Source organism: Sinocyclocheilus rhinocerous, unplaced genomic scaffold, assembly GCF_001515625.1.
Source record: "Sinocyclocheilus rhinocerous isolate Xijiao unplaced genomic scaffold, SAMN03320098_v1.1 scaffold1740, whole genome shotgun sequence".
NCBI classification, from domain to species: domain Eukaryota; kingdom Metazoa; phylum Chordata; class Actinopteri; order Cypriniformes; family Cyprinidae; genus Sinocyclocheilus; species Sinocyclocheilus rhinocerous.
Window position 1 is genome coordinate 651,770 of NW_015651446.1, and position 12,055 is coordinate 663,824.

General features: G+C 33.7%; 2 protein-coding genes across 2 annotated transcripts in view; one reads left to right on the forward strand and one right to left on the reverse strand.

Moving 5' to 3' along the window:
• The window catches only part of LOC107712813 (tartrate-resistant acid phosphatase type 5-like), a 5,802-nt gene extending 2,024 nt beyond the window's left edge, over positions 1-3,778 (forward strand). The window contains exons 4-7 of the mRNA XM_016518151.1: positions 645-772; positions 855-1,046; positions 2,219-2,366; positions 3,292-3,778. Coding sequence (XP_016373637.1) covers positions 645-772; positions 855-1,046; positions 2,219-2,366; positions 3,292-3,537 — 714 coding nt within the window. The 3' untranslated portion in view covers positions 3,538-3,778. The remainder of the gene's footprint in view (positions 1-644; positions 773-854; positions 1,047-2,218; positions 2,367-3,291) is intronic.
• A 98-nt stretch (positions 3,779-3,876) lies between these two features.
• LOC107712814 (tissue factor-like) lies at positions 3,877-8,510 on the reverse strand. The gene is made up of 6 exons (XM_016518153.1): positions 8,285-8,510; positions 8,034-8,142; positions 6,813-7,006; positions 6,522-6,706; positions 5,403-5,571; positions 3,877-4,918 (listed from the first exon to the last, which is right to left on the reverse strand). Exons 1-6 carry the CDS (start codon positions 8,361-8,363, stop codon positions 4,773-4,775), a joined length of 882 nt encoding a protein of 293 aa, XP_016373639.1. The 5' UTR covers positions 8,364-8,510; the 3' UTR covers positions 3,877-4,772.
• Between the last annotated feature and the right edge of the window lie 3,545 nt (positions 8,511-12,055).

The window sequence follows — 12,055 nt, forward strand, 5'->3', positions numbered from 1 at the left end:
AAATTAAATAAAATAAAATAAAATTAAATTAAATTAAATTAAATTAAATTAAAAGTACCAAGGTACAGTAGTTTATTTTATGGTATATTTATATGATTTACCTGTTCCATTTGTAGTAATCAAAAGTAAAACCAAGGATGGCTCCTCATCACCATATTTAGATCAATGTAGTTATGATAATTGTTATTAAAAGCCTAAACACATTAAATTAAATTTTATTTTATTTTATTATAAAAAAATTTTTTTACATTACATTACATTACAAAAAGTAACATGCTACATTGAGGGTCCAGATGGTAATGCATAGTGCTTTGATGTATTTTGTACCATGATACTTAATGATACCATAAGTATTTACATCTCTTACAAAAAAGTACTGTGATGGTATAATTTGGTAATACCATGGTACTCAAATTCAAGTACAATGGTATTTACAAGGTATTCCAAATTAATGCAAATTTATTAAGTTATATATTTAAGTTCTAATTATATAATGCACATTTATTCATATTTTACTAACATAATATATTATTAATATATTAGTAATACTATAATAGTAATAATTGAATCATGTCAATATATATGTGTAATATTTAATATTTTAAAATGATGTTTTGAAGTTTTAATGAAGATCTATTCTTTAGTCTACCTATGAGAGTGTGTTCTCTCACCCCGCGCTGATGGCCGTGCCGTGGTACCTGGTAGCAGGAAATCACGATCACCGTGGAAACATATCAGCCCAGATCGCTTACTCAAATAGATCTGAAAGATGGTGAGTGAGTATGTGTATTAAAGAATGTAAACATGGGCATTCATTCATGACCACAGAGTGCGCTGCTGTTAATGTTTGGCAGGATCTACCCAGACCTCTACTACGAGCTGAACTTCAAGGTTCCTCACAGCAACACTTCCATCATGGTTCTGATGATTGACACGGTGGTTTTGTGTGGGAACACCTATGACAGGCTTGAACCTGAAGGTCCAGAGGAATACGCTGCCGCTAAGCAACATCTGAAATGGATCGAGAAGAAACTACAAAACACCAAGTGAGTTATTAGTACAACAGTAGCTACCTAAGACCCAAATGCAAACAGTCTGCCCAATATCTAATAGAAAAACAAACAACATTGAAATCCAATGTGGATAATCGCAAGATGTGTTTTGCTTTTACTGGGCAAACATTAGTCCTGTAACAGGAATTTTAGGGCATGTTTTTAAAGGCCCTGACCTGCCACACTGCATCCACTCCTCCATTGTCACATTCTTTCACTTATTCTCTCTCACTTCTTCACCGCCTCAGATCCACAATCACATCCTCCTAAATCCCAGATGTGACCTGGAAAACACTCCTGGCATTCGATACTAAAAATACGACCAGCTCTTAAAGGGACAGTTCACCCAAAAATGAAATCTGTCATTGTTTACTCACTCTTCTGTCATTGCAATCGTAAATGCTGCTTTGTTTTCACAACAACACAACGAAGAAATGTTTAAAATATATTGATACATGAATTTATAAGGTCTCTAAATTTATGTTTCTTTTTGATGTGAAGTTTTATAAAGTAAATGTAAGAATAACTTATATTGCTATTAATATTTCAAGATGAACACTTACTGGGCTGAAGCAACTTACAGTAGGTTTACTTGATTATCCATACATCATTTTTTAGAAAAATCATGCTAAAATGTGAGTATCAAATATGATACATCAGGCTTTTCATGAATATTTGATCCAAAAAGCATTTAAATATCATCTTATTAAGACATGTTATTGAAATATATTGTGTGAGAACTGATATTTATGTGTATTTATGTAGGTAGTCTGCTATACTATTATAAAAATCTTATTAATTTACATTACAAGCTCTCAGAATTTCATTTTACTTTCTGGCCATATAAATATCAGCATCTGCACTAAATTGCATATTTTTGCTCAGTTTGGGCCTCTTAATAAATTTTAAGTGTTTTTTTCTTGAGTATGAGCTCTGTATTCTCCTATATTCTGTATGAGTCATAAAGCCTGATGTATCAAATATGATACAAAACATAAAACACTTTAAAATAAGCTGTCAATAAACTATTGATTCAATATGCCGGCCAATGTAAAAAAAAAAAAAAAAAACTTCATGCAGCAATTTAAATTGTAACTTATAAGATAATGGCAGAATTTGCATTTTGAGTGCGTTTATAATAAATGCATCTTTTGATTGTTCCTCAGGTCAGATTTTGTCATTGTGGCCGGTCATTATCCAGTCTGGTCCATTGGACATCATGGTCCAACCAAGTGTTTGGTATCAAAACTCAGACCTCTTCTGAAGAAGTACAGCGTCTCCTTATATCTGTGTGGTCATGACCACAGTCTACAGGTCGGTATCTTGAACATCACATTATCATGTAACAGAAAATCAAGCAGTACTATAACATTTCAATACAACATTCTTTTAAAGGTTTACCCAAAATGTAAAATATTCTGAAAATGTACTCACCCTCAGGCCATCCAAGACGTAAATGAGTTTGTTTGTTTGTTTATCAGAACAGATTTGGAGAATTTTAGCATTACATCACTTGTTTGCCAATGGATCCTCTGCAGTGAATGGGTGCCGTCAGAATGAGAGTCCAAACAGCTGATAAAAACATCACAATAATCTGCACAACTCTGCACAACAGTCCATCCATCATCTTGTAAAGCAAAAAGCTGTGTGTTTATAATAAACAAATCCATCATTAAGACATATTTAACTTCAAACTGTTGCTTCCAACTAAAATACAAGTTCGATATCCATAACATGCTTTTCTCCAGTGAAAAAGTTGTCTTGTCTGAATCAGGAGAGAAATATGCACCGATCAAGCAGTGTTTACAAGCCAAAACAGTTATAAACAGCTCCAAACAAATATGTAATTGGATTTTGATGTGAGAGGAAAACAGGGGATAGAATTTTTCACTAGAGGAAGCGTTATTATGAACTGGTATTTTGTCCAAAAGCAACGGTTTAAAGTTAAAACCCATTTGGAGTGCGATGTTTCTATCAGCTGTTTGGACTCTCATTCTGACGGCACCCATTCACTGCAGAGGATCCATTGATGAGCAAGTGATGTAATGTTACATTTCTCCAAACCTGTTGGGATGAAGAAACAAGCTCATCTACATCATAGATGGCCTGAGGGTGAGTTTTTAATTTTTGGTGATCTATTCCTTTAAGCAAATTTATTAAAGCATTAATAGTGACTATTATGGGTGCTAAAGCATCATCAGCATCATGCAATGGACTATAAATATTTCTATTTCATCAGTTTATCAGAGAAGACGATGGAAGTTCATATGTTGTCAGCGGAACTGGAGTTAATGCGGAAATTTACACAGACCACAAAAACAGCTTCCCGTCGTCTTGGCAACTGTTCTCCAACGCAGTCAATCAGACGACAGGAGCATTTGTGTACTTTGAAGTCAATACAAGTGAGATGTTGATAAATTACATCCAGGAAGACGGGAAGTGTGTGTACCAGACATCCGTCCCTAAACGTAAAGTCCAACTTTGACGTCATTATTACATTTGCCCTAGTCTGCTGTCAATGAACACAACAATCACTTTGCCAAAAGTTCTTTCTAATTGCACCAACAAATTTTTATTGTATATTTGAATGTATATTTTAATTTAGTTTTAACTGTATTTTAATTTTACATTTGCTATGTACAAAATAAAACATTTTTATTGCTGAGATTGAAAAAAATACAGTCTTACATAAATGTGCACTGGTCTTGGACTTTGTATAGACAAAAAATTATTAATTTTATCTGAGTTGCAAATGTGAGTTTGCATTCAGATGTTGGACGTGATTCAAAAGACCAATTATCTATCTATCTATCTATCTATCTATCTATCTATATACACATTTACATTTCTTTAAATGAAAAGCGAAAACAATTTACACTTAAAAGGAGACTTATACAAATTTTTAAGGCGAGTCACATTAAATGGAATTTTACTAATTTACAATTGGGGGAGCCATTGAGCTATTTACCTTATTGTTCAACATCTATATGAGTTTGAGTTTAAATATGAGTTTGATTTTCATTACTAAATTTTCTTATAAGGCAACATATAAAACATGTCCTTTGAAGTTAGAAAATATAATGACAAAGGTCTGCATTCTGATTAGTCCACATGTGCATTTTTGTATATTTAATTGTTTTATTAAAAAAAAAAAATTCCACATCAGTACCATTCCTACTGGATTCACAGGTTTTTAGTACAGTGATAAAGTTTGTGTATCAAAATGGCAACAATAAACCAGATTTGACATTATTTTATGATCGCTGGTTAGCCATGTAGTTGCAATGTGCTTAAACTTAGCAGAGCATTTTGCTGTTAAAACACAAATATACTTTAAAAACAAATACAGCTTACCACATTAATAGCTAAAAAAAAATAAATTAGTGTTCTTTCATTTCATAAAATATGCTCTGATTTTGATTCTCCCAAGGGCGTACAAAAAACCCCATCATAAATCAAACAGTATTTTCATTTGTTAGCAAGTAGATGAAATTAGGTATTGCTTCTAAAAATGTTAATACAGTACACTTCAGTGCCAGACTAAAGAACCCACCACCTGACAGTATAAAGGTCTTGTCTTGCTAAATTATATGTCTAACATATCTACATTTTGAGGTTTCACAGAAACACAATTTTCCCACTGTTTTATAGTGGAACAGGATGCCATCCTCCCTAAGGGAGAGTCTAATTTAGATCTACCAAACACAGCATCCACACTCTTCACACACCATTCAATGGTAATCCTTCTTTTCCTGTGTTTTCCGCTCTCTTTCTTCGTCTGCAGCACATCACGATGACAATAATGATTGCTGTTATTGCCAAAATGATAATAAGAATGGCTCCGGCTATGACACCCATGCCGTACTCTGCAAAAACGTTACATCATCGTCATTAAGGTCACATAACACTTGATTCAATGAGCTTGATGGACACCGCAGGAATTTTGCAGTTCTGTTAGTCCCTAGACACTGAGATGACTAATTTACAATCCACCCAACAGACACATTTCTTATCAATTATGAGTGCTATCGGATGCATTAAAGGGGTCATATGATGCGATTTCAAGTTTTCCTTTGTTCTTTTTAGCAACGTCATATGACCCCTTTAAATGTCTCTGTGAATCACACATTCATAGAGTCCATATAAATCTCTGTTATGACACTATATCAGCTATCCGACACTTCATAAAGGGATGCGTTACAGCCAGAGTCCAGATCAGGGGAGAGAATCTATTTTGGGAAAATGATTCACTCCCTATCAGACAAAATTCCCAACGTTTGCTTTTCCTGGGATTGTTGTGCTGAAAATCCCTGACAGGCCAAGATTTAATGTAAAAACTTAAAGCATTACCTTCAAAGATAGATGGGCTTTCTTCCGGAGAGCACTGGATGTTGCTGATCTCCCCGTGTTGTTTGTCTAGAGCACGGAAGGGTAGGAAAGCCTGAACATAAAAACAGTAACTCTCGCCTCGGTCCAAATCCGTCAGCTCAATGATGCTGCTTTTACTGATCTTCTCTTTCTGAAGAGGCAAACACATAAAATATGTATAATCTAAATACTAATAATATTGGAATAATTAAGATTTAAAAAATGTTTTAATGTCTCTTATTCTCACCGAGGCTGCGTTTATTTGATCAAAAATACAGTAGAAACAGTAATGTGAATTATTATTAATATTTAAAATAGCTTTATTATCAATTTTAATATATTTTAAAATGTAATTTATTCCTGCGATGCAAAGCTGAATTTTCAGCAGCCGTTACTCTTCAATTGTCTTCAGTGTCACGTGATCCTTCAGAAATCATTCTAACATCCTGATTTATCATTTATTATTATTATCAATGCTGAAAATAGTTGTGCTGTCTTTTTTGAGGAAACTGTGATTTTTTTTCTCTCAGAATTCTATGATGAATAGAAATTCATTTAAATATAAATATTTGGGTAACATTTTAAATGTCTTTACAGTCAGCTTTGATCAATTTATTGCATCCTTGCTGAATAAAAGTATCAATTTCTTTTAAAAATCTTTCTGAAATTTTCTGAATGGTTGTATAGACTTTGTGACATTTTTGTTATATTTTTTGTAACTGTCTAATTTATTGTGCCCTACATAATGTATCATGTTGAGTAAAATAAATATTTTAAAAATTGTCAGTTTTTAATTAGAACTATAATTACTTTGGAACAATTTTCACTCACTCAATTGCTAGTAAATTTCACAAACAAACATCAGTAACATGTTGAATTAAACGTGTAATTTTGAAATAGAAAGACTGAAATAGTATTTTCTCGTAAAACATACTTCAGTAATCTTTGTTTTATTTACAACTTTGAAAAGTTGTTTTTATATTGTAAAGCAAGATAGTACTTTAGACTTTAAGTGGTGAAAGAGCTCAGAAAAGTCTGTTTACTGCTTATTAAATAAGATAAGAAAAAAGACAGATAGAACACTTTACAGAAAACACTAACCTTTCCTGTACTCTTGGCTTTCCTGTAGGTAACCTTATATTGCAGGTTGTCTCCGAAAACATCCCGAATATTCAGTCTCTTTTTATCCTCATTAAAGAGAGCCGTGGGGACGTCCGTTACGTGCAGCGTCGTCTTCCTTTTGTCGCTGCTTACTTCTATTTTAAACTCTGGTCTGCCAATGGCAGCTGAAAGAGAATCAAAGCAGAAGATCTTTATAACATTTCAAAAATCTTCACGTTATTAAATAAAGTAAAAGACAAAGGTGTGAAGTGGGTTGTCAAGGATACTGACTGTCATAGTAAGGGGAGAATTTCTCCGATCTGACATGAGGGAACTCAACCAGATCGGAGGAGACGCCCCGCATGGGTTCAGACAGGATGTCAGCGCTGTAATGGGCCTTCAGGTTTTTCAACCCTGCAGTCAGGTCGCATTCAGTTGCCATCGTCCTTATACAGTGTGGCGTTCGGTCCCTGTTCTGGCCGAGCCTACAACCATTTACACATACACTCTGTCAATTTGGAATTATTTATTCATTGGCTTTGTATGCGTCTGTTGTTTTAGGTTATCAGGTGTTTTTTTGCTACTTGTTACAGTAAAAACCTTCTAGGGTCGATAATAAAGTTTCATGTGGTCTTTATCATGTCCTTATCGGAACATGGAAGTCTGATTCAGATTGTAAAGAAAACATTTGGAAATAATAAATGATATTACATGAGAAGAAGTGACAGGTTGGTGCCTGCTGTAACAAGTCCTGGGTGTGGAACTATGCAAGAGTTGCCAAATCTGCCTCATGTGAGAGTTTAATACAGAACTTTTTGTTTATAAAGGTTTTTTTTAAGTTTAATTATTAATAATAGAGTTTCTAAACCAACAAACAGTAAAATCATAAGTTTAACTGACTTTAAAAAAAGTGGTTCCAAAGTTATAACCTGCAGAGATCCATTCAATGCACTTTTAATTAAATTACTGATAGAAATGAATAGAAAAGTTTAAGACAATAGAAACAAAACACATAATACATAATATACACTTTTATTGCCCTTACGCTTCACACTTTTGCCGGTTTATGGCCATGTTCAGATCGCAGAGTGAGAAACCTTTTGATATAATCAATGAATTATGACTTGATTGGGCAGAATCAATATGATCTAGTACTATATTAGTAAGTAATATTAGATAACGGTCATACAACAAGGTAAACGGCACTTTTTATTGAGTCTTTCACTATTGTATTACAGTAAAACATATCCTATGCAACATATGAAGCTCATCTGCACGTACTGTACATTTTACTTTTATATTAAATCTGCAAGGAGAAACTGTAACAGATTTCACTATTGTTCACTATTATTGAAGCAATATCTTTTGACGTGTTGTAATAAATTTGATTTTTTTAATTGAACCTGGATTGGATTATTTACTCATTCTAGCACATTTCCATAACTCTGATACAGCATTCACGACAATGAAGGTAATAACAAACAACCTACTAACAAAAAAATGACGACTTACTCTGAAAATTCAACAGTGTAGGAATAATTCGTTGGTTCTGGACTCCATGTTAATATGGATTTAAAATTGATAGAGGACCAGGTTACGTTCTGTGCTTTTGGAAAGATTTCTATAAAACAGAAAAGCAAATGAATCAATACGTTACTTTTGAATAACGAAACATTATTAGAACGAAAGAAATGGTGTCAAATAACTGGTTAACAAACTGAATAACACGCATTCAATCATTATGGCACAGGTACGTGACTCACCTGAGGCGCAAGCCTTCGTGAAAAATAAAACCAGGGCTAATTCAAGCATGTGGAATTTCATTTGCCTGTTACTTTCCATACTGTCCGAAATACGAAGTGGCGAAATACTAATCCAAAGACCAAGTAAAACTCCTTTTACTAGGTAGGATAAAAATTAAGGTATAACCTCGTCCCAAGTGGCTTATATAGTCCTCCTGATTGTGTGTGTGTGTGTGTGTGTGTGAGAGCGCAGGGAAACCAGACAGATTTCAGTTGTGATTTTAGCGACACCAATGAAGCCCCGCCCTCTAGGACAAGTGGGTCTGTCTACTTATGCATATTGCCATTTATGGATTTCCGCACTCATACGGTTGATTACACAAACGACTAAAAAACTTTAGTGTTTAAAGAATGCAAGTTTAAAAGGAAAGGAATATATTATTACATAATTATTAAATAATATGTATTTATTTATTTTAATTATTTATAAATGTATGTATGTATGTATGTATGTTTGTATGTATGTACAATTGATTGCTTCTGTTGTCCTCACTTGTAAGTCGCTTTGGATAAAAGCGTCTGATAAATGACTAAATAAATAAATAAAATAAAAATGTATGTATGTATATATATAAAATAATTTTAGAATATTCTCTGATACTGCTGATATTAAAAATGCAAATTAAAATAATTGTTTTTATCTTGATTTATAGTATTCATAAGTCATATTTATAATGACTGGGAAGCTGGGCTAGATGCCTCACTTCATACTCCAGTTATTTTATTAATAAAATAAAATAAAATAAAATAAAATGAAATGAAATGAAATGAAATAATGAAATAAAATGAAACGAATAACAATTTCCACCATGTTTTATTAAACCTTGACCAGTACACCATCTGATGTGTTTAGTCACTCTTTACACCAACACGTGTATTGACATATTATGCAGGAAAAAAAATTGATGTCTCAAAGATCTAAAATGTGCTAAATGTCAACTTGTAACTTCCTTAAATCTCCCTAGCAGGTAAAAACAGCCTCTCGATTGCAGCATGAGCTTTTGATTATGTCCAGGTTATGTAAAAACAACAATCATTTAGGTCAGATTGTTTCAAATGGTACATCAGAAAGCTTCACCCTCATGTCTCATTAAAAGAACTTTGAGATCAGGAATAAATTAGTTCAGCAAATAAACAGTATTGAGATTGTTGCATTTGAATTAAAAATGTGATCTGAAGCAATGTTCGAAGGGATGAGACACAAACTAAACGCCGGTGTATGATCAAATCGTGCATTATGTCACGTAAAAAGGTTTTCAACTGCTTATGGGAATAAACTCCTCCAATGACCACCATGACAACACTAGAAATTACTCATGACATGCTCACGATTTGTATTTCGGGAAGTATGACTCGAGTTCTGTCCCAGTTTCAGGCGGTATGTGAAGCTGGCACCTCTGAATGCCAGCAGGGGTCTTTTGCCCATTCAGATCCTTATGCTAATGAGCAGCTGGTACCTCACTCTCGCCTGTGGCTTTGCATGCTAAAACGCTTACAGGATTCAGTGCTTCCAGTGAAACTCACCCAAAACCACTAAGAGATATGATCAGACTGGAAAAGGGAGGTTTTCCTGAAAGTCTCATCATACTGTACTGTTTGAGCTGTGCCAAATGTGTAGGGATATTTAATGCCTAATCTTAGGTTTTGTCATAAGCTTTGAGCTGTTTGAAAAGATGTTTTATCAAAAGAAAATATCATGTATATGTGGTAAAATAAAAAAACTTACTCCCATGACTCTGCATGTTGCTATGCAGTTGCTAGGGTGTTCCAGGTGTTTTTGTTAGGGGGTTGCTTACAGGCCCAAGAAAAAAAAAGAGCCCCCAAGTCTCAGATCTCTCCTTCAGTATAAACCCCAACAGGAATCATTCTCTGAACTTCAGCTAACACACTAGGTTCTCTCTAATTTACTGTATGAACAAACGTTCTCCTAGTAACGTTATGTTCATTCAATGTTATCTGGTCTTTAAAGGAATAGTTCACCCAAAATTGAGAATGTACTCAAAATTTACCCATCCTAAGGCGGCAGCCCATCCAAGATGTAGACGAGTTTGTTTAGTCTTCGGAACAGATTTGGGAAATCTAGCATTAGATCACTTGCTCACCAATGGGTCCTCTGCGGTGAATGGGTGCCGTCAGAATGAGAGTCCAAACAGCTGATAAAAACATCACATCAAACATCTTCATTTTTGGTTGAACTATTCTTTTAATAATGTTCTCAAAACGTTAGCACAAAAACATTGTTTATATATCATTCATGGATCATTTTAGAAAACATTCAAAAGTAACATTCCCACAGCGTTTGCAAAATGCTGAAATGGAATGTTCATATAACCAAGAATAAATGTTTTTAAACCATTTTAAATACTTGACATTTTGAACAGTCAGAGAACGTTCGGAAATAACATTTTCAGAATTGAATAGAAACGTTAACAAAAAGTCCTTAGGACATCATTTTGTTAGCTATGATTATATGATACTTTTTTTCAACCATTTTATTGACTGCAATTAAAATGATAAATCTGATGGGTTAGAAAAACACATTCTGCACAGTTTGAGATATGATTCATGCTGATAGCACAAACAATGCTGGACTGGACAAGCTTGATATTTAGGGTTATGGGTATGTTCAAAGTATGCACCATTAATAATAATACATTTTTATAATCATTAAATTATGGTAAATGGGACTATAGTTGACTATTCCAAATATTCAGAGATAACACAAATGAGTCATGATGCTCTCGTGGCCCAGTGGCTCAATTTGAACAGAAGTTCATGGATAGTTGAAATTCTTGAATATGAATTTAGGAGTATATGGCTATTTGCATCCTTCACATGTGAATGAAGTCATAATCTATTCTGGTTCTACAATAGAACTGATCCGCTGCAGTGACTCCTCCCCATCATTATGCCTCTGGGGTGTCTCTGATTACCCAGATCATCTCAAGTGCTTCTGCAGAAACCTGTGAGAGGATGTGAGGTCAGAAACAATGGTCGGAGATTTGGCTGAACTCACTTACACTCTGTAAAACACCACACACTGCTTAAGAAAACAATCACGCCTGCACTATAATAAAAATGATAGGTTTAGGAAAACATTCATAAAAATGTAATACACAAAATAACTGCTTTTGTTTGACCTTTCTGGAGATTACAGGAAGTGACATACTAACCTTTCTGCAAGTGTTTCCTTTTGTATTTTGCTACATAAAACAGAACTTCTAAGTATTATTAGTACTATTAATAACCTTATTACTAAAATTAAAAACTTTTTTTTTCAAATAATATATAAATAAAATATGCTAAAAACTAAAATCAATTGATTTGTGATTTCAAGTGAGTTTAGGCATCAAAACAATGTATAATATGGAGAAAAAAAAGTATTTGCTAAAGATTATATTTAAACGTTTTATTAAATTAATAGTTAATTAGAGTTAACCTAACCTTTCATTGAAGTAAAACTATTGAAAATGGTGGGAAAATCCCATTATGAAAATCCCAGGAATATAAATATTCCTTCATATTTATATCATGAAACAGGAAGCCATGGCTGGACAATTTCATGTTTGTAGTCACTCTAGTGTGCTAATAACTGTAAATATGAATGGGAATATACTTAAGAGATATTTTACTCATGATAATGTCTAGGAGTGTCAAAAATTGTGGCCAACGTGTATTTGAGAAAAACTCATTTATTTCATCATGATATCCCCCCCCCCCCCCATTTTCAAT